At 42.7% G+C, this 27233-nt stretch overlaps 1 protein-coding gene across 9 annotated transcripts; it reads right to left on the reverse strand.

The window, feature by feature from the left end:
• Positions 1-910: 910 nt before the first annotated feature.
• DUS2 (dihydrouridine synthase 2) lies at positions 911-27127 on the reverse strand. Of its 9 annotated transcripts, none has more exons than XR_013841885.1 (17): positions 25869-26656; positions 24809-24948; positions 23300-23345; positions 22396-22487; positions 22044-22087; positions 20723-20783; positions 19718-19765; positions 18642-18707; positions 16980-17050; positions 16725-16811; positions 15680-15848; positions 14685-14806; positions 13667-13810; positions 12762-12849; positions 10614-10687; positions 9603-10059; positions 911-924 (listed from the first exon to the last, which is right to left on the reverse strand). XR_013841885.1 is itself a non-coding variant. In XM_079988317.1 (17 exons), exons 3-17 carry the CDS (start codon positions 24932-24934, stop codon positions 9831-9833), a joined length of 1467 nt encoding a protein of 488 aa, XP_079844443.1. In that variant the 5' UTR covers positions 24935-24948; positions 25869-25931; positions 26663-26681; the 3' UTR covers positions 9026-9830. The 9 variants fall into 9 exon arrangements, 7 of the variants coding, with proteins under 7 accessions (XP_079844443.1, XP_079844442.1, XP_079844446.1 ...); XR_013841886.1 differs by lacking the exon at positions 911-924 and adding an exon at positions 9026-9329 and having other exon boundaries at positions 9434-10059; XM_079988317.1 differs by lacking the exon at positions 911-924 and adding an exon at positions 26663-26681 and having other exon boundaries at positions 9026-10059; positions 25869-25931.
• Between the last annotated feature and the right edge of the window lie 106 nt (positions 27128-27233).

Below are 27233 nucleotides of genomic sequence, written 5' to 3' on the forward strand. Positions count from 1 at the left end.
CTGGCACCTCTCAGGTGGGCACCATTTCCATTATAAGAGAACAAGGGAGGTGAGTTCTGGCACCTCTTTTTCTAGAATAATAGCACTGCCCTGGAGGATCAAGTTTGAAGTCTGAGGATTCTCCTAGACCCCACATTGTTCCTGGATGCCCAGGTGCCATTGATAGTTAGAATGCCTTTTATCAGCTTCACGCTGGAGAAAGCAGATCTGGTATCAATCACTTACGTATTGGTTAGATCCTGGCTAGACGACAGCAATGCTCTCATGTGGGGCTGCCTTTAAAAGAGTTTGGAAACTGTGATGGGTTCAAAATGTGGCCATAGGATCATGGCAAGAGTAAGACCACTAGCACAGACTATATCGAGCCTATACCAATTACTTTGCTTACCAGTTTGTTTCCGGGCTCAGTATGAACTGCTGGTTTCCACCCAGAAGTGGTTAACCTGTGATCTTCCACATGTTGTTGGGCTACAACTCCCATCTTCCCTAATCACTGAATATGCTAGCTGGGGTGACTGGAGTTTGAATCCAACATCTGGAGGGTCACAGGTCAGCCGCTACTCGATTAACCTTTACTGCCCTAATTGACCTACGACTATATTACCTTAAGGATCACCTCCGCCCATATGAATGCAATCTAAGTCCCAAGATCAGCATCAGCGACCTTATTCCCTGATGTGTCATTCGCAAAAATGTGAATGGCAGGTTAAAGGGAGTGGGATTTTGGGACAGTGGCTCACTGGTTCAGGAATTCTCTCTCTGGGAAAGTACACCAATCCTCATCTCCTCCTGTGTTTGGACAAGCGCTGAAAACCTTTTTATCCATCAAGGCTTGTAATGATTACTTTCCCCTAGTTTTATGCTGTCTCCTTTGCACTGCAGTTGTGATGGTTTTGACATTTGGCAGATCTTAACTTTCCCCCTCTTTTTTATTATATCTGTGATTTTCATAAGTTGCTTTTGGGGAAAATTTATTTCCTAGTAATTGTTTGGATATACATAATTAAAATAAAATAAGAAATATAATTTGAGGTTAACAACCGGACTGTGGATTTATTTTTTATTTATTTTTAAAGAAAAAGCCTGAACTCCAGGCACCCATCAAACATTCCTTTGCAAACCCACTTTATCACCGCATTGTGCCATTTGCCATCTTCTCCCACTGCAGAGATCCCCAGTTCTCAACAGCAGGAAAACAACATCATTACTGCAACATGATAGAAACGCTTGTTTAAAAGCGCCGTTAGCAGAAGGGCTCCTGCAAGCAGAGCAAAGGGATTAAAGTAATCCAACACAGAGCTGGATTATGGCTGAAGATCTGCTATGGTTTGCCAAATCGTGTCAGGGCCATCTCCTCCCCCACCCCACTCCTGCTCAGAAGAACACTGTGACTCCACTGGGAATCCCTGGACTCAGGCCAGCCAACTGTTTCTGAACGCTGCCTCGTCTCCAAGGGATGCACAGAAATCCCAGCTTGCAAAGTCTGCACTCAGGGTGTAATTCATTATCAGCAAATAAACAGATGAGCACAGGTATGATGTATTGCTTTATCTTTAACCCCTAAATCATCTGCAGGCTCTCTCACTAAGAGACAAAGAAAACTTTCAGCAAAAAGACTCGGATATTTGAGTCTAAGTCTTTGACAAACTTCTAAAAAGCAAGGGGATGAGGGTAAAGGAATAGCATTTGGAATGGGGGTGGGGTGGGAGGAGTGCTTAACCCATCACCTTCTTGCTTCCCCCACAATTTCTCCCCTCACCACTTTTTAGGAAATTCCACAAAGCGCTGGATTCCATCACCCAAGTGTTTCGCTAAACATCTAGCTTGACCGTAAGGCAATTAGGAGGAAAATGATATTAAAATCCACAGTCACTTGATAGCTAATGCACATGAAAGAAGGCAGCTGTCTATTTATTTCATTTCATTTTCAATTTATATTACAGGCTTTCTTCATTGCTGTCCTCAAGGTAGTTTGCAGCCCATAGAAATGACAAAAATATACAACAAAAATCAATGAAAACTGCCATCCTATAAGCATTTAAAAAAGGCCTGAATTCTTGTAAGCACATTTCAACAACCCATTTCACATAAAATACAACAAAACACCAGCAAACAAATCACTCCATCCTCATTACAAAGAAACAAGACAATTTCTGCAAAAATACAAAACCTCATAATGCCAGAGGTCACGCAAAAAGAAGAATGGAGCAGTTAGGTTACAGAGATCCTTCCTTGCCCTGTGCGATCCATCCAATCACAGCAAGGGGGCCAGAAACACCCCCATCCTGAAAACACAGTGCCATCCATTTCATAGATCCAGGATCAATATGATGCTGAGTTGGCACTTAAAATCTTGGTGCCACAGCATTAACTCCCCCCCCCAATCTCTTGGCACAGGCAAAGAGCCACATGGCAAGAGTTCTTTGGCTCTTGCTAAACGCTTACATGAAAGGCCCAAGCAGCTCTCAAATGAATAAACTACCTGCTTCCAGGTGTCTGCAATTCTGCTCATCATCTCTTATTCCCTTCTCACCTGCACCATTTTGTAAAAGTTTAAAAGCTGGCATTATACCCAGGTCACAACAGCACAACAAACTGAAATTACCCTCCCATTGGTGACAAGACCCACAGGGCTTAATTCACTGGAGGGTGTGTGTGTGTGCAGTGCTGCCATGGCTCTCTGTAAACTCAGCAACAAACAGGCAAAACCCCTGAGGAGACTCAGTACCATTCTGACAATCTAAACACACACGGTTCCTCTCTCAAAAGAGAGTCCTCACAGTTCTGGATTAATTTCAGTTGAGCTGCATACACGAATGTGAAAACACAATGACTTTCAAAGGGGTCTAGGGAATGAAGCCAAAAGTGTACGTTACAAGACTTCTGTCAGCTTTTTTAAAGCAAGTGTGCCAAAGTAAGAATATTGTAGCATAAGAGAAAGATAGCTGGCGTGTTCATTAAAAAGAAACACCAGAACATAACTGCTTTTTAACTATATGCAAGTCCCTTTCTTTCTCAACTTGCAAAGAATGATAAAGTAGGAGGAATGGAAAGCAGATACGGGGAAATGGTGGCACACACAAGAGTCAGGAAGAGGACAAGGAGGGATGCAGAATATTTGAACCCATAGCCACTTCCCTGCAGGTTCTGGACTTTCAGCAGGTGCAAGGGCTGCAAAAACCAGCTTTTCTTATATAATCAATTCTTACAGCACTGAGTTCCAAAGTAATTTTCAGGCTTGCTTTTCGACTTTATCACAGAACATCTTGTGTGCAAACGTATTCTGGGTGGCAGAAGGTGGGGGGCAAAAACAAATTCAGAGTTATTCCTGTTATCAAAGCAGGAAAAACTCTCTTGTCACAACTTGCCAATCTGAAGATTTCCCAGAGTGAAACAACAGCAAGGAAAACATTCCCACTAGGACTTATTGAACAGATTTTGCACAGAGTCATATAAAGCCTGAGGTCACTGCTTTGTTCACACGCCACTAAAGCGAAAGCTATTAATAGGCTAAGCCTCGGCTGCATGTTTTACTTGAACTCCAGGCACTCTGCCTGTCTGACTAAGCCGCCCTTTTGGAGAACCTCCATTTCAAGCTGGATCCAACGCTAGCAAAACAAAAACCACCTGAAGCTGGAGTATGAATGTAGCAAATAAATAAATGAAAACAATTCTTATACCCAGAAAGCAATAAAAACAACAATAGGCTTCTGCAGGTCCACACTCCTGAACCGCAAGAAGACAAGACTCGAGAGCTCAAATACCACTGAGGCATCAAGCTGATTGTTTTGAAGTTTCTGTATCTGTTTTATAAATTTCAAAGTTACATGTTAAATGCATATTATTGTTGGCATCAACATGCACTCTCACTCCAAACCTGCAGTTAAACAATAATTGCCTGCTATGTTGCATAATCAATATTGCTTATTTCTCTATTTTGTGTAGCAGGTTCCAATGTAACCACTGAACTGGTTTTTAAACTATTTTTTACCTGTGTTTATATATGGAATTGTTTTTAATTTTTTTAATGCTTTTCTTGTTGCGACCTTTTTACAATTGCATATTTTACTGCCCCAGGACCTTATGGTTAAAGGGAAAGTAAGAAACCTAAGAAAGGAAAACATACAAATTGGAGGGTGGGAGGGAATCATGAGGACTAGGAGCAATCTGTATTGCAGGGGTTGGACTAGATGGCCCTCGTAGTCCCTTCTGACTCTACAATTCTGTAATTCTATACTTTCAAGTGGATTTTGCCAGAAAAGTTCACCGCCTATCATTCTTTGCATTCTGCCTTCGCCGGGGGGCAACAAATAACAAGCTCACACAGAGGTTGTGTATTCAGGAGATCAGAGGCTTGTGCCAGCCAGACAACAGCCACTAGCTCAGAACAAGGTCCTTTTGGCTGCGATCCTCACCGCCTGCCCCAGTTAACCCTACCCCCACCCCACCCCAGCCACCTGCTTTCTCCCAGTGACTTTTAGTTGTCACAACTGGTGACAAAACCCTTTTGTGAATGAGAAGTCCTTTAACAAGCTCACACCTGTTTCTCATGGCACTGCAGCCTGCTGAAAGCCTCCTGAAAGCTGCGCTGCCCCGCAGGTCAGAGTGGGTAAGTTAAAAAAAGAAAAAGAAAGAAAAACCACCCAAGCATTTTTGAAGCCTGAACCAGAGAGCAGCTGAGCTGCCATGTGGCTCTGAAACTGCCCTGCTGGAGTTTCGCTATTCAAGCAGCGTTTGGCCCCACATTCCAGGGCTGGGCTCGGCTTGAAGCCTGGGACATTCCAAAAATCGTTCCACTGACATTTCCTCAGGAGAAGGGAGTCCCCAATGCAGGAGTATCTAAGGCCAAAGGGCTTATAAGTGCTCTTCAGAGTCACATTCCAAATGGTCAGTGTGTGCAAATGCAGAAGGGGAGAGATGGAAGCATCTCCTGCACTGAGATCTTTGACAGGGCACCCATTTCTGGCTTTTGTTTGTTTACTTATTTAGATTTGCATGCTTAAAAACAACAACACACAAATCAAAAATCAGGGCAAGAAATCAGAATTAATTGAGACGCAGCATCCGAACCATTTCTGGGCAATCCAAAACTCTAAAACTAAGGTGCAGAACATTTTCCAGACAGAAGGCCACATTCTATTCAGGGCAGCTGCCTGGAGGCCACATGCACCCGGTGGTCAGAAGCAAATGTAGGCAAAGAAAATGTGAATTTTGCCTTTGTGCAGGAGGCAAGTTTCTACACACTCATTCACACCTCTCTTTCCTGCACTTAGGCAAGCAAGAAGCATTAGTGGAGTTCAAAGACACAATCGAGATAGGAAAAACGCTTCTCAGTGGCTAATCCAAACAGGTAGGATCTTACCATGCTTTCAAAAGGCTTCAGTGGGAAAGTCATAATTTTTTGTGGGGTGGTGTGATATCTCCCTTTGGATCTGTGCTGCCTAAATTGGGTAACAGATGGCGTTGTTAAGAGGGAGTCCTTAGAGGAACAAGTGACAGTGCAAATGCTGTGCCGAGAAAATCCCAGTCCCTCAAAATCAATGCTCAGATTAAATCAATGGTGCATATTTGACGTTGACCTAGTTTTCATGCGTGAATCATAAGCAGATCATTGACGTTTTTGCTGCACCGGACTTCTGTTTGTTTGCAAGCTGAAGTGTGACTGCTTTGGTGAGCATGGCAGAAATACCAGTAGCCACGTGGGTGGCGCTGTGGGTAAAACCTCAGTGCCTAGGGCTTGCCAATCGCATGGTCGGTGGTTCAAATCCCCACGGCATGGTGAGCTCCCGTCGTTCGGTCCCAGCTCCTGCCCACCTAGCAGTTCGAAAGCACCCCTAAGTGCAAGTAGATAAATAGGTACCGCTTTATAGCGGGAAGGTAAACGGCGTTTCCGTGTGCTGCACTGGTGCTGGCTCGCCAGAGCAGCTTCGTCACGCTGGCCACATGACCCGGAAGTGTCTCCGGACAGCACTGGCCCCGGCCTCTTAAGTGAGATGGGCGCACAACCCTAGAGTCGGACACAACTGGCCCATACGGGCAGGGGTACCTTTACCTTTATGTTGAGTATGGGCTCACCCAGAAAGTGGCCTCCTCTGCTCCTGGTTCAGCATTACCAAGGCGGTAAGGTCAGCACTACAGTAGCACAGCTGGACCATGAGCTATGGACCACACTGCCCTCTGCTGCTTACATAGAGTACAACCCCCCTGCATTTGGTTTAGTTGACAGGAATCTTGTTTTTCAAGGTACAGAAGAGATGTAACAGAAGAGATAAAAACAGAGCAAACAGAAAATATTGAAGGAAATCTCTCTCAGTTCTAAGTAGCTCCCACAGTTACTGCAACCTAAATAAATGAGATATCATCAGAGACAGGAGTGCTGGGGAGCAGGAGCCTTCTTTTGGGAATCACCAGTAAGGACCCAGTAAGGTCCCCAAGCACCATGCTTTACTTTCTCCTGTGTGAGCGAATGGATGCCCTTCATTTGTATGGCAGAAATGAAAGCATTACAGAACAAGAGTCTGGCTGCTGGATCAAGCAAATAGCTCATCTAGTCGGTCGGAGTTAAACAATATAAATTGAGAGCCTTTGCAGATGATTTAGTACTTACACTGCAAGAGCCTGAATCTAGTACCAAAAGAGTATTAGAACTAATTCAAGAGTTTGGTCAAGTAGCAGGATTTAAACTAAACAAGTCTAAAACGAAGGTTTTGGAGAAAAATCTAACAGTATTGGAGAAAGAAAAGTTTCAGAAGGAGACAGGGTTAACTGTGGTTAAGAAAGTGAAATATTTGGGTATAAATATGACATCTAAAAATTTGAATTTATTTAAAGATAATTACGAGAAAACCTGGACGGAAGTAAAAAAAGACTTAGAAATTTGGTCAAATATGAAGTTTTCCTTGTTGGGTCGAATTTCAGTTATAAAAATGAATGTACTGCCTAGAATGTTGTTTTTGTTCCAAACATTGCAAATAGTGGATAAGATGGATTGTTTTAAGAAATGGCAGAAAGATATTTCTAAGTTTGTCTGGCAGGGCAAGAAGCCTAGAATAAAATTTAAGATATTAACTGATGCGAAAGAAAGGGGCGGATTTGCCCTGCCAGACCTTAAATTGTATTATGAATCAGCAGCGTTTTGCTGGTTGAAAGAATGGCTACTTCTTGAGAATACTGATACTTTGGACTTAGAAGGTTATGACAATTTTTTTGGATGGCATGCATACCTGTGGTACGACAAGGTAAAAGTTCACAAGGGTTTCAAAAATCATATTGTCAGGAAAGCATTATATAATGTCTGGATTAGATATAAAGATTTGTTGGAAAGTAAAACTCCAAGGTGGTTGTCGCCAATGGAGGCAAAAGCCGTTAAAAAATTAAATATGGAGGTCAATTGGCCGAGATATTGGGAAATTTTGGAGCAAGAAGGAGACAGACTGAAATTGCAAAGTTTTGAGAAGTTAAAAGGGAAAGTGAGAGACTGGCTGCATTATTATCAGATAATGGAAGTCTTTAAATTAGACAGGAAAGTCGGCTTCCAGGTGGAAAAATCAAAATTAGAAACTGAACTGTTAGAACCTAGTACTAAGAACTTGTCAAAAATGTATAACTTGCTGTTGAAATGGAATACACAAGATGAAATGGTTAAATCTGCAATGATTAAATGGGCCCAGGATATTGGTCATGATATAATGTTTGCTGACTGGGAAAAGTTATGGACCACCGGGATTAAATTCACGGCATGTAGTGCCTTGAGAGAAAATATTATGAAAATGATTTATAGGTGGTACATGACCCCAGTCAAGCTTGCGAAAATCTATCATTCGCCCGAGAACAAATGTTGGAAGTGTAAAGAAAGAGAAGGAACATTCTTTCACCTTTGGTGGACATGCCCAAGGATTAAGGCTTTCTGGGAACTGATCTATAATGAACTGAAAAAGGTACTTAGGTACACTTTTCCTAAGAAACCAGAGGCCTTTCTCCTGGGCATGGTCGGCCAATTGGTTGTAAAGAAGGATAGAACTTTTTTTATGTATGCTACAACAGCAGCAAGAATTCTTATAGCAAAGTACTGGAAGACACAAGACCTACCCACCGTGGAAGAGTGGCAGATGAAAGTGATTGACTACATGGGCCTGGCAGAGATGACGAGCAGAATCCGAGACCAGGGAAGAGCAACGGCGGAAGAAGATTGGAAAAAATTTAAAGACTATTTAAAGAAATATTCCAAAATTAGTGAATGCTAGATTGATGTTGAATAAGAAAAATAGGGGTTAACAGCGATAATGATTAAGTGGAAGAAAATGAATGTTTTTATAATAAATTTGAAAGTAAGGGGGGGATTTGTTAATTAATTAATTTGACATGAGAATGCAGAAAGGGGAGGTACGAGGAAGTCGGGAGAGTAAGAAATATGAAATTAAGAGCAGGAAATTATACATGTTGCATTTTATTGTTTTTTGTTGTTTTGTTTTATTTGTTAAAAAAAATATATGGAAAATTGAATAAAAATTATTTTTTTTTAAAAAAATAGCTCATCTAGTCTAGCATCTTATTTTCACAGCAGCCATCAAGCCCACAAGCAGGACTTGGAGTGCAAGAACACTCTCCCTGCTTGAATACCAGTTGCTGGGAATCACAATTGTGCTCGAGGACAGCTTTTCGGTGGGGCAAAATCTGCCACCCATCCTTGACACACTCGGTGGCCCAACATTCATTCGCCCTCATGATTTCTCTGCAACATACCGTTTCCCCATTCCCAGCTCCTAACCGTGTCTCAAAACCGCATTCCATTTGTTTTGCCCCACAGAAATTTGTGGGAGAAATCTGGGACTGAATCAGCTCAAATCTAAGTTTTGTTTTTTGATAATGAAGGGAATGTTGCTAGTATACAAATAGTCTTGCCTATTCTAAAAAGGTAAGGAGATCATCTAAATATAATGGGTTCAGATAATTACTTTTGTCCCCCTCATCTCACTTTGGCCTGGAATATAATCAAAACATAAGAAAGCACTTAACGTAAAACCACTTTTAGGAGACAGGGGATCAACTTTTTAATTGATACTTACAGAAGACAGACAAATAACAAGATGTACACTTTTTTTGAAGTGGAATTAAGAATTTCATATAGCTTAAAAAGATACATTCTGTAAAAAGGGTTGCCAATGTGTTGCCCTCCACATATATGACCACAGCTCCCATCATTCACAACCACTGTCCATGTTGGAAGGGGCTGATGGGAACTGTAGTTCAACAACATCTAAGGTCCACCATGTTGGCTTCTGCTGCTGTAAAAGGTAAGGAAAAGATGTATAGCAAGATCCACTTCCACCCTAACCACCTTCCCTCCATAGCTACAAATCTGTATTAAGATTCTCACCAGCCTGCAACCAAACATCAGATATTAAATAGATAAGAGATTCAATATATCTGCGACACTGGGGTTACTGCCCTTGAGCTCCTTTGTGTCACTGAGCTCTTCCCAAAGAGAGAACCAGCTGGCTAACTGACTGAAGACTGCTGTGTAGGAAGATCATTTCAAACTGGAAAACTGCAGGACTATTTAAACACACACATTAACTTTCCCCCTTCCCACATTCAAATACATTTACTGGAAAAGAGAATTCAACACAGAGCCAATCTTGTCTTTTCTCAATGAAACAGCAAGCTACAGAGGCATCAAAGGAAGAGCAGAAAGAAGCCAATGATATCATACACGTTGCAATTCAAAATCCAGAGTTGTCTGTTCCAGCGGACTGCGTCCAGAAGAAATAGAGGGCAAGTGGAGAAAGCTGCATAGTTGTAGAATGGCTGTTTTCACACCATCGCGACACTTAAGAAACACTGGGGTTAGAAGTGCCTGGAATAAAATGAGTTTTTTTGCAAGCAGCCTTGGCTACAAGGTCATTTCCGTGCTCTCCATTGTTCAAGTGTTCCTGGTCTTGCCTCTTGCGTTTGTTAACCAAATGGTTTGCTTCTTCATTCCACTTCCCTTCTGGGAGGCCAAGGGTTCGTAAACAGGCAATAGCTGCAGCTTGTTCTGCTAACTTCTTTGACTTTTCCCTGTAAGAAAGAACAAAACGTAAGGTAGGAAGAGAGCAATTTAGAAACGTACATGCTGCCCAACCCCAGCTGTGACACTTGCATGTCCTATGATGAATTATCAAGGTAGGGCTGGAAAAGACTCCTGAATGACACCCCAGAGAGTTGCTGTCAGTCAGTGTAGACAATACTGAGCAACATCAACTAATGGTCTGACTTGATATACAGCAGGTTCCTACATTCCAATTAACCACAGTCTGCCTGGGTTTGGACAACACAGCAAGCTGTAATTAATCAAAAGCATCTGAAATCATCACAGCTGTAACGGAGGGGACGGAACAAGCCCAAAGCTTATTGCAGTTCATTCTGGCAAAGCAAAATGGTAGTTTAGTGTGCTACATCTAAACCAGTCTAAAGCATGTGAAGTTCTTTAAACATTTGAAATCGCTGTGCCTACACACCAGCATCACTTCTGTATTTACAGGTTATGCAAACTAATGAACAATTATATGTTGTTCCCTCTGACCCTCCAGCTCCCATTTGGGGTAAAAAACCCACCCTCCAAAAAGACTTACCATAAAGTTGATCTGTACTTTTGTTCTGCTACCGTGACAATAGAACAGAAGAGTCTATCTAGTGGTCTTTCAACCTAAAACAAGGCAAGACATCAAAGGATAATTTCATGTTGTCTTCATAAAATGAAAAAGACACCTGTGAGCTGGCTCTGGCTACAGGGTCATATATCCTCTTGGGAAAGTGGTAAGGGCAGCCCTCAGGTGGCAGGTCCCTGGAATTGCAACTGTGAAATTGTAAATGGGAGCAACAGCACAGCTCTCTTTGAATACACGTAACTTATTCAATAGGTGTATTGCTGTGGTACTTCAGCATGAAATATCAGATCCTGCCCACCAAGCAGCTAGGATATTTTAACTTGATGTTGGGGCAAATGTCACCACCAAGAAGTAAACCTGTGTTGGCCTATACCACTTCCCCTTGCAGATTGGAACTCATCCAACTGAATTTTCTCATAGAAATCTAGGTGTCAGGCAGAAGAGTTTGAGGAGATTTCACCCCTCCCATATCCAAGAATCTGCTGATGTCTCTGCTGATTCTCCAGAGAGGAGGGGGCGGTTCTGCTCTCCACTTATTCCCTCCAGCCTCTCATCAAAGAGAGAGAGAGAGAGACTGAGTGTTAGAGATCGTGTGTATAGATAAGGTTGCTGCTAAGAGCAGCTGCACTCAGTGCAGTTCAGCTTTTCCATTTATATATATATAGTTGTATTATAGTTGTAGATAGAATAAAGAAGATATTCTACAGAGCTGCTCTCCGAGTCGTTTATGCTCTGCTATACTCTGCTGTGCGACGACTGTCTTCTTGTGGGAGTGAATCCGGTGCTCACAACTCTAAGCTGTGAGTCCACAGCACTTTGACCTGTTCCTGTGCAGAAGGTGGTCTCTGGAAGTGCTACCCAGCTCGCCTAGCCCAGTCGGGGTTGAAGTGGATGAGTCCAGTTGGTGGCACTGGCTCAGGGGCGATGCTGACAGAGTTCTAGCCCAGTCTACTCCCTGACATGCTAGTTTTCTATGAACATAGGATTTTAAAAATGAACTAGCTCTCACCTGAACAGTAAAGTTGCTTAGCCCAGATAATAGGCCCACCAGAACTAGATCTACAGCCTGTTTCAAAGATGCAAGGTGGATGTATGATCCAGTAAATACAAAAGCAGAAAACAGTTCGTCGGGGTTTTCACAGATGAACTAGATGAGAAAGTCACTTCTCCCCTTACAAGGAACAGTTTTATATTTGAAATGTGGAACTATGTGCACTAATACTAAGAAATGAGCAAAAAAAATCAGAAAATACCACCCTTGTAAAAGCTGCCCATCTTTGAAGAAAAAGTGCTCCAGACATGTAAAATAACTTCTGGCAATGCAATTTTTTGCAAAAAAATAGTGTGGAAGGTTTCACATACCCCTACAATAAATGCCAGAGGGTGGCATCAAAGATGGCTGAAATCATATCTGACTGGAGGTCTTTGATTCTGGGAAGCTTCTATATCACAACTTCAAACACAATTATTGCAACTTCAAATGATAACAACTTGCATGTGCCCAACAGCCACCACAGATAAATCTTAAATCCTGCTCAACATTATCTTTGTAATTATACTTTGTAGGTAGCTCACACATTGATCTGAGACTCAATAAGTGTTCAGAAACTAAACACATGTGGCATATTCATTTACAGACCAAACTGCCACATAGAAATAAAACATGAGCACCACTTTCTACAAATGCAGCATGACTTTCAATCATCTGCACACTACCTAGAAAGCTGATTTATATGTTCGTGTGTGAATCAGCCCATTTCCCTGGTAGCAAATCCCATCAAACTCAATTGGACTTTTTTCTCAGTACAGTGGTACCTCGAGTTACAAATGCCTCAGATTACAAATGCTTCAGGTTACAAACTCCGCCAACCTGGAAAAGTTACCTCGAGTTGAGAACTTTGCCCCAGGATGAGAATGGAAATCGTGTGCTGCTGGCACAGCGGCAGCAACAGGCCCCATTAGCGAAAGCACGCCTCTAGTTAAGAACAGTTTCAGGTTAAGAACGGATGTCCGGAGCGAATTAAGTTCGTAACTAGAGGTACCACTGTAGACATGTATAGGATTACACTGTGTCTTTCAAAAGAATACTTGTTGCAGAACACAGAGACTCACAGTTTCATAAACAGGCTGAGGGTGCTTTTCTTTCCTACACCATTCCAAGAGACACATTTTGGGTGTGATCTGTGGGGGATATTCTCGTCTGAGGAGAAAAGCAAAAACATAATTATTAATCATCCCAGGAGAGTGAGTGTGTTAAGTCTTTGGATGGCAAAAGGATGACTGAAGCAGGCACAATGCAAAAAAAAAAGGACTGCAGGAACAAACTCTTCTGGGCAACTGACATGGCTGTGTGGTGCCTGTGCTAAAAATAAAAATTAAGCTCTGCATCCAGGCAATCCAAATTCCGAGCCAATAAAATCCAAATTCTACAACCTGAGTAAATTATGGAAACTGAGTATATGTTCCATGGATTGTATTCAATGTTACATCTACTCAGAGGAGACCCAATGGAATTAATGATCAATGATTAACTTAGTTTCAATCATTTTGTTGGGTCTACTCTGAGTAGACCGTGGTTGCATACCCTCATTTATTATATTCTGCATAATTAATTCTCACTTTTCCTAATCATAATCAAAATTAAAGAGTATTGTGGGGGCACCAAAGGAACTTGCCCCTTGCCTGCAATCATTGAAAATTGGCTCCTCTCTGGCTCCTGAAATTTTAGCAAGCATTTCCCACACACTTCCAAGCATATCTGTGTCACCATCAGGGCTTCTTTAAATACAAAAACTGGGACTCTCAGAAAGCTGAACCTTGTGTCCAATGCAGACAGTGACCATTTTAGGTGCGTCTGATATATGTGCAATTGTGTCGAAACTGGAAGTGACCACAAAACATCACAACTAAAGGCAGGGGCAGAGTGGGGTGTTTGCAGGTTTTTTTCAATGGAGAACAGAAGACATTGGGATAGCCCTGTACTGAAAGAAACAGAACAATCAAATTCTTTTTCTTACTTATCAAATTTAACAGCCATTTTTATGACATCAGAATCTTCACTGTGGTCTTCTTCATCTTGGTTGCTAGCTTCTAAAGATGCTTTTTTGGCTTCCAAAAGAGTGGAAGTTTCTTGGTAAAAACTGCTCATCTCAAAAGCTTCACTAATGACAAACAAAGCCACAATACATCCAAATTAATATTAGAACTATACCCTCTAATTGCAGAGAAGTTTTAAAGAATGTCAAAACTAGCATCTATCACAGGGATGGTATTACTATTTTCCCATTTCATAACTTCTTAAGAAATGTCTTGGGCAGTTTATGCCACAAAATTTGTTGCACGGCTGTGTATGAAGTGTGTGCATAGGTTTCTTTAGAACTGCAGGATTACATTGGAAAAATGGAAAGCTGCTGTGGGGAGATGATTTCCAAAAAGATTTTGTTCCTTTGTCCTGAATGATCATGCTGGAGCTACATTTTTTACATCAAAGCCAAGATCTCTCCTGAACAGCTGCCAAGCAGCAGCATGGGGTACTAAGTTATAGCAAGGAAGAGGAAGATGTTTAACCTGACTGCCATTTTGCCCTGCAATCTTCACACCCCACCCTGCTGCAGCAACTATGTGCCTGGAAGCCCAGTTAGCGAAGTGACTGGGAAGTAGGTAATGCCGGAGGAAAGCAGTAGACCAAGTTAAGCATCCTCTCCTACCTACCTCTTTATCCCCTTTACTCTGCCACTTGGCAGTGAATGCAATCTGTCACTGAACATGCTGCTCTGACCTCAAAGACTTGTCTTTGAGTGTCTACTAGATGCAATAAACCATTGACTACTAGGAGGTAGTCCTAAACTACTTTTTAAAATTCAAGGTCCTTGTATGGTACTTTAACTGAAATTTTAAAACAGCAGCCTTAATAACACACTTCAAATGCATTTACATTTTAAAACTCATCCCCTTCCAGGCTCTCTTCCTCAGGCACAGTACAGTGGTCGCTTTACCAAGGGCTATTTACTTTGGTTCAAAAGGAAATACTCCTACCAGATTTCCTGCATGGATTGTGCTGCATGTAGCTTCTTCCCTTGTGCGTTTTCTAATTGCTCCCTTAACATCTGGCACAAGCAGTACTTGGTGTTGGTGTAGTGGTTATCATATCTCACTGCCTGATGAAAGCAATACAAGAAACAACATGGTAGAAGAAAAAGCAGGTTGTAATCAGCTAGTGAACCTACAGCCTGTGGGCCTCCTTCAGTCACTTACTGAATTTCATCCAGCTCGTAGTAAGTGTATCTAAATATAAATCTATTAAAGTAGACTGAGAAGGGATGCTTTTGCCTTTATTTACACTTTCACCTTTCTCAAAACTATCCCTCATTTTCCCTTGTGTGAAGTGTCTCCCAACATATTATTATTATTTGTGGATCAATGGCTCTTGGGGTTGGGGGGAGGGCTCCCAATCCTGTTCTAGCCCAGGCCATCCCATCTTGTTTCTTTATATCCCTAGGTTGGCTAAAATCCTACTATCTGGAGGGCCTATTTATCTAAAAACAAAGGGCTTGATGAAACTCGTTAAGATGGAAGTGCTGTTGTGGAGTAGCTCTTGAATCTGGAAATTGGGTAGACAGAATGTTCTGGATAGGGTTTGCACTTCCCTTAAAAGAGCAGATTCAAGTTTGTCACTAGAGCTCATTTGTTTCAGTGCCATGGAGTGTCTTCCCAGCTTTGACTGGTTTGCCAGTTACAATCATTCCTGGATAGAGTGTGGCTACAGTGACTCGTGCTCTGGTAACCTTATGTTGGATTATTGCAATGCACTCTCTATGGGGCTGCCCTTAGGGTTCAGGTAACAATGATCCTGAAAGATCTTCATTGGCTGCCTATTCATTTCCAGGCTGAATTTAAGGTGCTTCCTGTTCTCACAGTGACCATGGGAATTCCACAAGCAGGACTCTCTCTCTCCTTAATGTTTCCAGCAACTGGTATTCAGAAGCAACTGTGGATGTAGATTTTTTAGAACAGAAATCAAGAAACCGTACATATTTGATATATTCCTGCATGACATCCTTTAAGGGCCATGGACCTTCCTTCCTGAAGACAGAGGGGTTCCACATGGCAGCACGAGCAACCATGACTGAAGATGCTGCTGTTACTTGCTGGAAGGCCTTTATGTCAGAATATTCTTTTATGAAGTCATGAGAGCCTCCACTGAAATAAGAACAGCATTACTTCTATCAGTATTAACAAACTCAGTATTAGAATTAAATCTTTTTAAAAAAACAACAACACCAAGCTACAGCAATGTAGTTTAATTCCAATTAACCCCACAAAGCTTAAAATGAATACTTCCCTATGCTACAATCCTTGCAAGCCAAGAATGGCACTGTTTTAATTAGACTCATTTGGTTAACAATGCGCCCCACTATTTTATGAGATCATGCTGATCCAGCAAAGGCCTGAAAGGTACTCAAACCTGGTGCTATTGTTGCAGCCAGAAGGATTAAAGGAAGTTTATCATCAAAGTAGTCAAAACAATTGTGCAAAGCTTCTTATTCATAGCAAGCGTCCAAATAATAATAATAATAAAAAGCTCAGGAATACTTTAAATCAAGCAGAAACACTTCAGCCAAAATAAAAGGATTGACATCAGGAACTTGCACGACTGTGGATATGCACCAGCACAGAATGTGGTTTGGGGAATCCTGAGAATTTTAACTTTTAAGCCAACAGACAAATCTGGGACTTGGGTCCACCACTCTGCCCCTGACAGGCACCCAGCTCCAAGGTACTGCTGAAGCTGCAATTAATCACTGGATAGGATAACATCCTATGTCAAGCTCACCTAAATAATGCAAAGTCCTTAACATTTGTAATTTCTGGGCAGTTTGGAGTTTGAGTGCACGTTAAAACAATATGGTAAACAATATAGAATTTAGAACTAAGTACACGTTGCTCTGAGTGCTAGTGTGATGTCCTTTATCATGAATGAATCTTTCAGTTCCTATCTCTATTTTTTCTCAACATACTGCCCATTGCTAGATAGGGATGCCTCACAACAAAAAGTAGCCATCTAGTCCCACTTACTTGGCTATTACTGGTATAGAGACTGCTTCAGAAATGGCTTTGATCACATCACAGTGGACAGGATGCTGAGGCCTCTCTTCTTTCTTCCTTTGCAAGGACGAGAATGAAAGGAAACAAACAGATCAAACATTACTGGCGCAGAGCATTCTTCTTCGCAGATGTAATTCCAGCCAGCCAGGCCCTTGCGGTGCAGAAATACATTCAAGAAGGGCTAACCAGAAATTATTTTGCTCCAGAGACGGAAAATTAACTCACCTTCCATGAACTGCAACAGCAGCAACACCAGTCTGCTCTATCTTCTTCACTAAACTTATTGTTTCTTCTTTCTGGAAATGGAGAAAAAGTCAAAAACCGCCATCCGTTTGCAAGTTTCCTTCAATGCAGGCAGTACTTAACTCTATGATGACCTGGGTATATGCCCAATGAGTGATGGGAATTGGGCAGGCCTTGCCTGACGTCTGTACCCTTATGTCATGTTTGGCTAAGAGCCTACACACACAGGTTCAGTGAACAAAACATTACACCCCAACTTTGAGGGGTGAAGACAGGGTCTACATGCAGTGAGCTGTACATACCTAATGCCAGAGAGGCAAGGCCAGTGCATCCCAGTTCTGCTTCCCCTCTCCATGTACGCTCTATGCCAGCAGGAGCTATGTCTATCTCTGGCTCATTACCAAACAACTTTAACAGAGTGATCCTATACATATTTACTCAGAAGTAAATCTCCCTATGTTTAAGAGGTCTGACTCCCAGGTAAATGTGTGCAGAACAGCAGCCTGAACTCCACAAAATGGATATTCGTGTCTTATTGCTGAGACCAAATTCAACTAGTGACAGCACCCCACCCCACACCCTGGATGTTGCTGGACCTCAACTCCCATCAGCCCCAGTCAGCATGAGCAAGGGCCAGGGACAATGCTTAGGGCCATAGGGTCTCTATTTCTGGTCTAGACAGATTGTGCATGGATGCAACATTTGATTTTCCTATTCACAGAAGGGGAAATTTCACAAGAGTTGCTTCTTTCAACTTTGCACTATTCTCCATGATTAAACCATTTGCTTGAGCAATTATTTTCAGCTGGCTTTTGCAACAGATATATTGCCTGCCATCTTAAATTTAAAAACTAATGATTTCCATCTTTTTAAGCTTCATTGGTTTGTCTTAGACTGCCTAGGCAGCAGTGCTATTTTATTCATTTCTGATAAAACACAACTACCGTATTTTTCGCCCTATAGGATGCACTTTTTCCCCTCCAAAAATGAAGGGGAAATGCGTGTGCGTCCTATGGGGCGAATGCAGGCTTTCGCTGAAGCCTGGAGAGCGAGAGGGGTCGGTGCGCACCGACCCCTCTCGCTCTCCAGGCTTCAGGAGAGCCGCAGCGCCAGTCCCACAAGGTCGGGGGACAGCGGGGAGGCGGAACGCCGCCATCCCGCTGTCTCCCGATGTGGTTTGGAGGCTGACGGCGGGGAGACGCGTGCTTCTCCCGGCCGCCAGCCCCGCAAGCTCCGGGGACAGCGGGGAGGCGCAGTGCGTCTTCCCGCTGTCCCCGGACCTGGTCTGCAGGCGGGCGGCAGGGAGAAGAGCGCTTCTCCCCGCTGCCTGCCCCGCAAGCTCCGGGGACAGTTGGGAGGCGCAGCGCGTCCTCCCGCTGTCCCCGGACCTGGTCTGCAGGCGGGCTGCGGGGAGTAGAGCACTTCTCCCCACTGCCGGCCCCACAAGCGCCTGGGGGGGAAATAATTTTTTTTTCTTTATTTCCCCCCCCCCCAAAAAAAACTTGGTGCGTCCTATGGGCCGGTGCGTCCTATGGGGCGAAAAATACGGTATTACTGTATTATCATAATTTACTGTGCTTTCTGGTCAAAGCACTGAGCAGTTGCCCAAGATCCAATGTTTCAAAAACCACAAGATGTTCTTACTGATGGCAGGATTCTGATTTTGCAGGTCACTGGCTTAGAAATGCCTTTGACAAGAGTAGTCAGAATCTAAAGAGACAAAAAGGACTGTTTCAGCAAAAGGAAAGCAGGACTTCAGTCTTGACATGCCTAGCTAGTACTGCTAAGATTTCCTCACTTGTTCTGCTCCCATCCCTCCCCACTTCACTTCCTTTCTCAGTAAGAAGCATGGAGGAGCAAAAACACCTTAAAAAGTGAACATCATCTTAAATCTAATTCACTATCTGCTCAGACCGTTTGTTTTGTTTGTTTCTTTTGTTTTACTTATATACCAGACTTCACCCAAGGATTACACAGTATAAAAGCACAAAAATACACAACATAATAAACAACATATCTTGAGGTCAAAAGTTGCCTTCCCCAGTCTGGTGTCATCCAGATGTTATGAAATACAGCTCCCATCATTCATAACCATTTGCCATGCTTGCAGGAGACTTGAAGTCCAAAACAACTGGAGAGCACCATGCTGGGAAGTTTGACTTAACTAATCCCTAGAACAATTGCTTCATGCTACTCCCAAGTGTTCCTTCTGAGCAGATTTCTTTAAAAAAAAAAGTTGTGGTATGCTTGCATTTTCATCAGCTTTCGAACAGCGCACACCAGTTACTCTGGCACCCCATTGTTATTTGTTCATTCTCTGAATCTCATTTGTCCTATGCACAGGTGGTTGGAAATGTTCAAGTACCTTGTTTTTGTACTTCATCCTTTCAAGGACTTCTAATTCTTGACATATTTTAATAGCTTTTTTAAAAAATCTATAACATTCCATATGCTCTGGAAGTCTTTACAAATCAAGGATTCTAAGCACAAACTGGTTCTTTGGTCCTGCACTGAACAACGCCCCAAAATCCAAAAACTATAGCTGTTGAGATAGCAAAATAGCACTACAAACCATCCTTTGTCTTAAAACACTCGTGATACAACAGCAGACATTTTAATGCCTTGCCAACCCATCCAATTCCCAGGATATTTTGCAGTTTATTCTTACAGCATAAAGCAAAAAGCAAGACAAAATAAAAATGAATACAGAAATTCCTTACAGATTCTATCTTGCCGGGATCAGAGAGGAGTGCTGCTCCCATTCCTCCCTGGGAAAAGGCACACACAAAAGCCATTCATTATCTCTGTACCACAGAACCAACAAGGCACTTATCAAAAAGAATATAAAGCAGTACAGACACCCACACATAAAAATTTCAAATCACCACATATTATGCAGAAAAATCATGTTTGCTCCCATGGATCATTATTACACTTTCTGCAATGCTAACTATTGACAAGTAGTCTGATACAAAGCAATGTACATGTTTCTCAACCCCTGAAATCTTCAATTCAGGAATGAGGGACCTGATGGACTCCAATTCCCATTAGCACTAGCCAACATGGATGATGGGAGTTGTAGTCCAACAATATATGGAGGACCACAAGTTTCCCTTTAGTTCAAAGCATCTCAGATAGGCTGGGGTCTTTCTCAGCTATGCCTGTACCCCTGGGCTAGAAGGACCAACAGTCCAACTCAATGTAAGGTATGAAGGTGGGGCTGGCACCAAGAGGCTTCCCCATATCCTGCAACTACAAAAACCTATTTCTTAAAATGGATATTAAGTCGAACTGCATGCATAAACACAAGATGCATTCTTTTTAAAGGAAGAAAAAAAATACAGCTGGACAAGAGGAGGTTAAGGGGTGATATGATAGCCATGTCCAAATATATAAAAGGATGTCACATAGAGGAGGGAGAAAGGTTGTTTTCTGCTGCTCCAGAGAAGCGGACACGGAGCAATGGTTCCAAACTACAAGAAAGAAGATTCCACCTAAACATTAGGAAGAACTTCCTGACAGTAAGAGCTGTTCGACAGTGGAATTTGCTGCCAAGGAGTGTGGTGGAGTCTCCTTCTTTGGAGGTCTTTAAGCAGAGGCTTGACAACCATATGTCAGGAGTGCTCTGATGGTGTTTCCTGCTTGGCAGGGGGTTGGACTCGATGGCCCTTGTGGTCTCTTCCAACTCTGATTCTATGATACTATGATTCTAAGAGTCAACCTACCTTAGTGGAATATTCTTTGGGGCATCCCATATTGACATCAATGCCAGCAACATCATTCTCTCTGAAATGCCAGAGAGAAAAAGAAATTGTGTATGTTAAAACCAAAGGACCCCCAAACATTTATACACTGCCTTTGAACAATGGATCTCCAAGGTGGATTAAAACAGTAAGATACAAATCTCTCATCTCTCAACTGTGGGGTGGCTAACCAAGGCACTGGCAGCTGGTGGGGACACAATGTTAAGAACTGGTGTTTCTGTTGATGCCATTCTTACATTGCCCAGCAGTACTGGGTGGTCACTAGGTGGCAGTGCTTCTCTTCTTCCAGACCAGGTGGAACATTGCTTTCAGCTGGGCTGGAGAACTCAAGAGAGACGCTTAAGGTGCATTATGTGAAAAAGCCAATCCCCTCCAAGCCTGCTAAACATGCTCCTTGAGAGCTTTTGCCTTGCTGGGAGGTGTCCTTGAACAATGATCATGCAATTTGTTTGCTTGGATGGGGAGCACATGGGTGGATGAAGAAATTCTCAACTTTTGCAGTTCAAATTCACACGATAGGGTGAGCTTCTGTTGCTCTGTCCCAGCTTCTGCCAACCTAGCAGTTCGAAAGCACCAGTGCAAGTAAACAGGTACTGCTGTGGCGGGAAGGTAAATGGCGTTTCCGTGCACCCTGGCACTTGTCACGGTCTTCCGTGCACCAGTAGCGGTTTAGTCATGCTGGCCACATGATCTGGAAAGCTGTCTGTAGACAAACGCCGGCTCCCTCGGCCTGAAACGAGATGAGCACCGCACCCCATAGTCACCTTTGACTGGACTTAACCGTCCAGGGGTCCTTTACCTTTTTACCTTTACTATACACAGGTAAGGTTCACATCCATTGCTTTGGCCACTTGTGCTTCTGGCCCATCTACTTTTGCCCCTGGGAGGCTGTCCAGAAGGGAATACAGCCCACAGGATGAAAATGGTTCCTCACCCTTGTCACAAGGTCCCATTTGGGGGTATTAAAATAAAACTTTTAATATAAGGAAGCAACACTTTGCACAATAACCTTAACACATCATTAGGCTGTTACAAAGAAGCAGACTCTTATTAGCTACTGTTTTGCCTGGTATAGGTGTAAATGCTGGCATGCGGAGTATCATCTTTACTCCTGATGCACAAAAACGGATGCAGTGAGAGAGTAATAAGCAAGATAGTAATTTTTGTCAATTTATTTGCAAGGCTGGGTGAATTGGTACAGATCATGCCAAACCATTCTTCAGCAGGCCCCCAAAGGATGAAAAAGGTTTTTATAAAAAGGTAAAATTTGACAGATACTTACACAAGTTTGGCTACAGCCAAGGCTCTCTCAGCATCTGCTGTCCCCTGAACAGCACAGCAGCAAAGAGAAAAAGACATAGACAAAAACAGTTTTACCTTTTTGTGAACCACTTTGAGGGTTTTTTACAATCAAGCAGTGTTGCCATTTTATGAAATAAATAAATAAAATAATTAATACATGGCAGACAAGAATTACCCATGATTTCATCCAAACCTTACAAAACAATGTACTCTCCTACACCCATGAAATCACAAGAGATCTCATTGGAACTGTCCTTAGCAGTACATTAACAAATGTAAATACCACAGATCATATTTGGATAGCAGGATGTTGAGGGCTAGTTGCTTCCTACCATTTGAAAGACAACATGGTCCTTTTCTCTTTCACAGGTCCTGAACACAACTCTTTCATTGGGAGCAACGAAGTCCACTGTTCCAAGCACCTCTGCAGGACAGAAAAGGGAAAGAGAACAGCATGAAGATAAAAAGCATGCATCCATCTTTTCACTCAAAGTGTTACAGTTCTAAGATCTTAAGAGAGAGAGAAAAACAAAATTGCTGCCAGATTTTTTTTTAAAAAGCATGCATTATAAAGATTGGCAGGCTTTCCATTTTCCCAATTACATTTATTGGGTGTATCATTATTAGATTAGTGTTAAACTCTTCCAAAGGAAGCAGGCCCATTACAATACACTTCAAACTCAAAATATCAAATATTTATATGCTGCTTTTTGGTGCAGAGTGCCCCTATCTCTAATAACAATCCTGAACAGGTTGAAGTCCCAGCAACTTATAACCTGAATCTTCAACAATAGGAAGGGACATAGTGTACTTATATTTATTTTATTTCAAGGTTTATTTAGTTCATTGTTGAAGAAGTTCGCAATTACCTACACAACCATTTGGTCAAAAGGACTCCATTCTGGGGCTGTGCTAGAATGCATTCCATTAGCCAATATTACGGGGAATATTTAGCAGTCTGTGAAGATTTTCTACTAAATTAAATACAAGCTGTAGACAACAAACTATTCTACCAGTGCTCTGAGAAACACTGGTTTAAGGGATGCTTCAGTTAAGCCAAGTACAGGGAACCATTGACCCTCCAGATGTTGTTGAACTATAATTCCCATCAGCCTCAGGAAGTATATATAATGGCATGGGATGATGGAGAGCCCAAGAGAAGAAAACTGGAAAACGCCACCTATAACCTCACCTTATTTGTCCCTCAAGTGACTGAATATATAAGCAGATACTTACCATTTACAACTCTCTTGCACTGCAGCATCTTTATGTCAATCAGCTCCTTCAAGAAAAAAGGCAAAAGTTATAAAAATGCATCAAACAAAGGGAAAGGTGGATTCATATACACGAAGGCACCCCAACTTAATCATGATTTAAACCGACTCAGGTTCCTATTACCAGAATCCAAAAATGACTTTCAGCAGTGGACTTTAGTTGGACTAACCAGCTTCAAGACATTTATGTGTATTCACAGTTGCTCACTTCTCCTGGCTTGGACACTGTGACCTTGGAAGAAGAATGCTTCCAGGGAGGACAATACAGCCAGAACCACCACTGATACATCGAGTCCCTCCCATGAGGAGTTTCCCATCAAGTCAGCAGTCTGAAGGGAGAACTATGTCACAGGAGCTGCCCCATCCTCCTGCCTGGACATGGTCACCAACTCTGCTCCCAGAAGTGATTGGGGGTGGGGGCTGCTTTTAGGGAGGGACTGCTGTGTTTAAAGAGAAAGTCAGCCAGAACTGCCACTGGAATCAGCAATGAGTTGCTGATCTTCTAGACTGCTAAAATCTGCATAGCAGAACTATATAACTGTGTTATAAGAATTGTAACACATTTAAGAAGTTCTGCTAGACTTCGCTTTTCCCTCTTCCTGCCCATTCCTTTTTCCTCGTGTGTCGTAGGGTTTAGATTACAGGTCTGAGGGAAGGATCTATCTTAGTACTCATTTTGGTAAGAGGGCCTTTTTGGCTAAAAGGCAAAGTACAGTGATGCCCCGCAAGACGAATGTCTCGCAAGACGAAAAACCCGCTAGACGAAAGGGTTTTCCGTTTTTCAAGGCGCTTTGCAAGACGAATTTCCCTATGGGCTTGCTTCGCAAGACGAAAACGTCTTGCGAGTTTTTTCCCTCCCCCCCCCTTTTTCGAAGCCGCTAATAGCCGCTTAGCCGCTAATCGGGATGCTTCGCAAGACGAAAAAACCGCTAGACGAAGAGACTCGCGGAACGGATTATTTTGGTCTTGCGAGGCACCACTGTATAAGTGCCTTAAATTTTAAAAAGACATGTAAACCCTGGTTAGCATTTAACACTGTTAAGTTCTGAGTTGAAGTTTCCTTTTGCTGCTTAAGCCAGGAGTAGGGCATTTGCTCCAGAGGCTACATTTATGCACCATGCTAAACCATGGTTTAATGCTACATGCATGAGAAGGAAGGAGCCACTGCAAGCCTTGGGCTCATGCATTCTTCCTACTTTCCTGCATTGTGGAGAGGATTTTGGCAGAGTTTCACATCACTTTCCACAAAACGCTGTAATTTTGAGGAAAGGCTTGTGGCCCTTGGTGTGGCAGGCACAGCCCGACAAAAGAAAGAGCAAAACTCCAAGTTTTGAGCAACGTCCACCAACATACTGCTTGTTTGCAGTTGACCATAACGAAACAAAATTAACACAACATGCAAGCCAAGCCACTGGGAACAACGTGAGCAAAATAGAAATATTCTCTTGCCTCATTGACTCAGCCACCCTACCTCACAGTATACAATATCAGCACCATAATCCAAAGCTAGAAGTCGCATTGGTAGGGTCCCAACCCTGACCATAGGTGCCAATATGGCCTTATTTCTGAAAGCAAGCGATGTTGTGTTCACCGTCATGTTTCTTGGATTGTCTGAAATGAAAACATTTTGGGGGCGAAATTGAATTATTGTTAAACAAAGACAAAGACAAACTACAATAGTATATCTTACTTCAGCCATGAAGCAGTTCAGAGTGGGAACTTATATATGAGCTGGAAGCTTCATTTCCTTCCTAGTTCTCAGTCAGGCCCCAACCCAAGCAAGTATTTCCAAAGCACTTCCCCCTTCTTGCAAGTAGCCTCATGGGCAGCTAGGCAAGCACTTTGAAATTACTGCCCCTGTGGGAGACTGGGATGTGTGATAATTTTTTCCTTTTCACTTGGTCACTCTGTAAGACATAGCACCTGAGCTTGTTGTACTCCCTAATCCTTTCTCCTTTTTTGTCATGTCTCTTGGGGAACCTGCAGACAGGGGCTGTCCATTCATTTAGATTTATTTGTAAGCCACTCTGAAGGCCTTTTTTGGCCAAAGAGTGGGACAAAAACACTTCTGAATTACTTCTCTTCATTCTGCACTAGTCAAGCACATCTAGAATACAATGTTATTTAAGGAAACAGACAAATTGGTAAAGGATGATCAGAGGCAAGAAAAATAAGAAGGAACTAAAAAGTAAGTGCAGTTCAACAATGGAACTAATCAATTTGGGATAGCTTTTCAACCCTGCTGCAGGCCTTCAAGCAGAGGGTGGAAAGCAATCTGTAGGGGAAACTGAAGATCTTGTTTGACTGTATTGATTACAAGGCCCTCTCCAAACTAAGAATCAATGAAAGTCCTGCTTCATCTTTTAACTAAGTGTGTTGGTTGAGTGGTTCCCAAGCTTCTTTCCCCACAGGCCACTTGAAAACTGCAGAGTGTCTTGGCAAACCACTTCAAATGATTTTTCTGTCTGTTGTAGCAATTGCAATATGCTGTGGTAGGTGCTACATGTTTTTTAGTAAATAATAAAACATACTGTTGCTTCTGCTGTTCTTCACAAACAGTTCCTAGATGACAATTTGGGAGCTCCTGTGTTAGTCTGCTGAAGCAAAGAGAGAAAAGTTGTATCTGACTAGGTCATACTCAAAAGCAAACCCATTGAAACCAACTGAATTAAATCAGTCGTGACTAACTGAACAGCACTGATTTCAATGGGTCTGCTTTGACCATGAGTTCAGTGCCAGATGTAGGGCAGTGCGGGCAGTTTCCCCACACAGGGCATTGAGCCAAGGGAGCACAAAATGAAAAAGATCCATAATTGAGAGGATTTGAGGGTGCCACATTATGAAAAATTATCAACCCTGATTTCTTAGATACAACCCAGATTTGCAGCACCTTAATGACTAAACAAATTAATTATGGCATATTAAACAGCCTAAGCAACCTCCAGATGTCGGTGGTCTCCATCCAATAATAGGGTCATTTGATGCACCAAGGAGAGGAAAAGACCAAGGCAGTTAAGGGGGGGGGGGGACCATTGGAAAGTTGTGGGACTCCAGTTCCCATCAGCCCCTGCCAGCACAGCCAGCGGTTCAACATCTGGAAGACATCAGGTTTGGGAAGGCCGACTTATTATGGACTTATTTTTATCGCCTTTAACGTTCTGCTGCTTTCTTCTCACACACGGCTAAATGAGAGCCCAGCCCAAAGTTAGGGAAGGGGGTTTTAGGGGAGGGGATGGGGGCCTCCTTTATCCCTTTAAGGAGCTTCAGAAGGAGAGGGGCAGAGGGGCGGCCTAGAGGAGGCAAATGCCATTCCCAACGAACTCACCACGCGCCGGACTCAGCCCCGCCTCCTTCCTCGAGGAGTCAGCTACCACGCACGCGCGCCCATTCCTTCTCCACCCCCTCGCAGGACGTCATCCGCACAAGTCTCCCCTTTCCCATAGATATAGAAAAAGAGAAAAATACAACTTCGATTTCCGAGTTCTACTTTTGAAAACAAAATTTAAAAAATGAAAAGAAACATTTTTGTTCTTCCCTCGGAAATTGAGAGATGTCCATAGAAAACAACAGAGACTTGGACCGTTACAATTTTGGGCATCAGCCCTGAAATATTTAGGTACGGTATGATGAAGTGCTAGATACGGTATGATACCTATGAAGGTACCACAGCAATAGAGCGATACCACTCTACGTGCATAAATAGTCCATAAACAGACCTTTTTTGTGTGACTGCAATATCTTGTAATATTTCTGTGAGACCATCCCGGCTGGAAACTTCATGCGGAAGTATCACTCTACTTCTTTCTCTATGGCGTACCAACTGTCCATTCTCTGAACGCGGCCCAGCGCACGCGGTTTACGTCATCAGCCGACGACCGCACGCGGTGAGGCCGAGA

Source organism: Podarcis cretensis (assembly GCF_951804945.1).
Source record: "Podarcis cretensis genome assembly, chromosome: 8".
Taxonomy (NCBI): Eukaryota; Metazoa; Chordata; class Lepidosauria; order Squamata; family Lacertidae; genus Podarcis; species Podarcis cretensis.

Bases quoted from the DNA above. Each gene is read 5' to 3' on its own strand.
- DUS2 (XM_079988320.1), bottom strand. From the start codon at position 24,934: ATGACGGTGAACACAACATCGCTTGCTTTCAGAAATAAGGCCATATTG. The intron at 20,784-22,043 runs GTAAGTATCTGT...CTGGCATTTCAG, and splicing joins TTGGCTGTAGCCAAACTTGT to AGAGAATGATGTTGCTGGCA. The intron at 18,708-19,717 runs GTAAGGAATTTC...TTGTCTCTTTAG, and splicing joins ATCCCGGCAAGATAGAATCT to ATTCTGACTACTCTTGTCAA.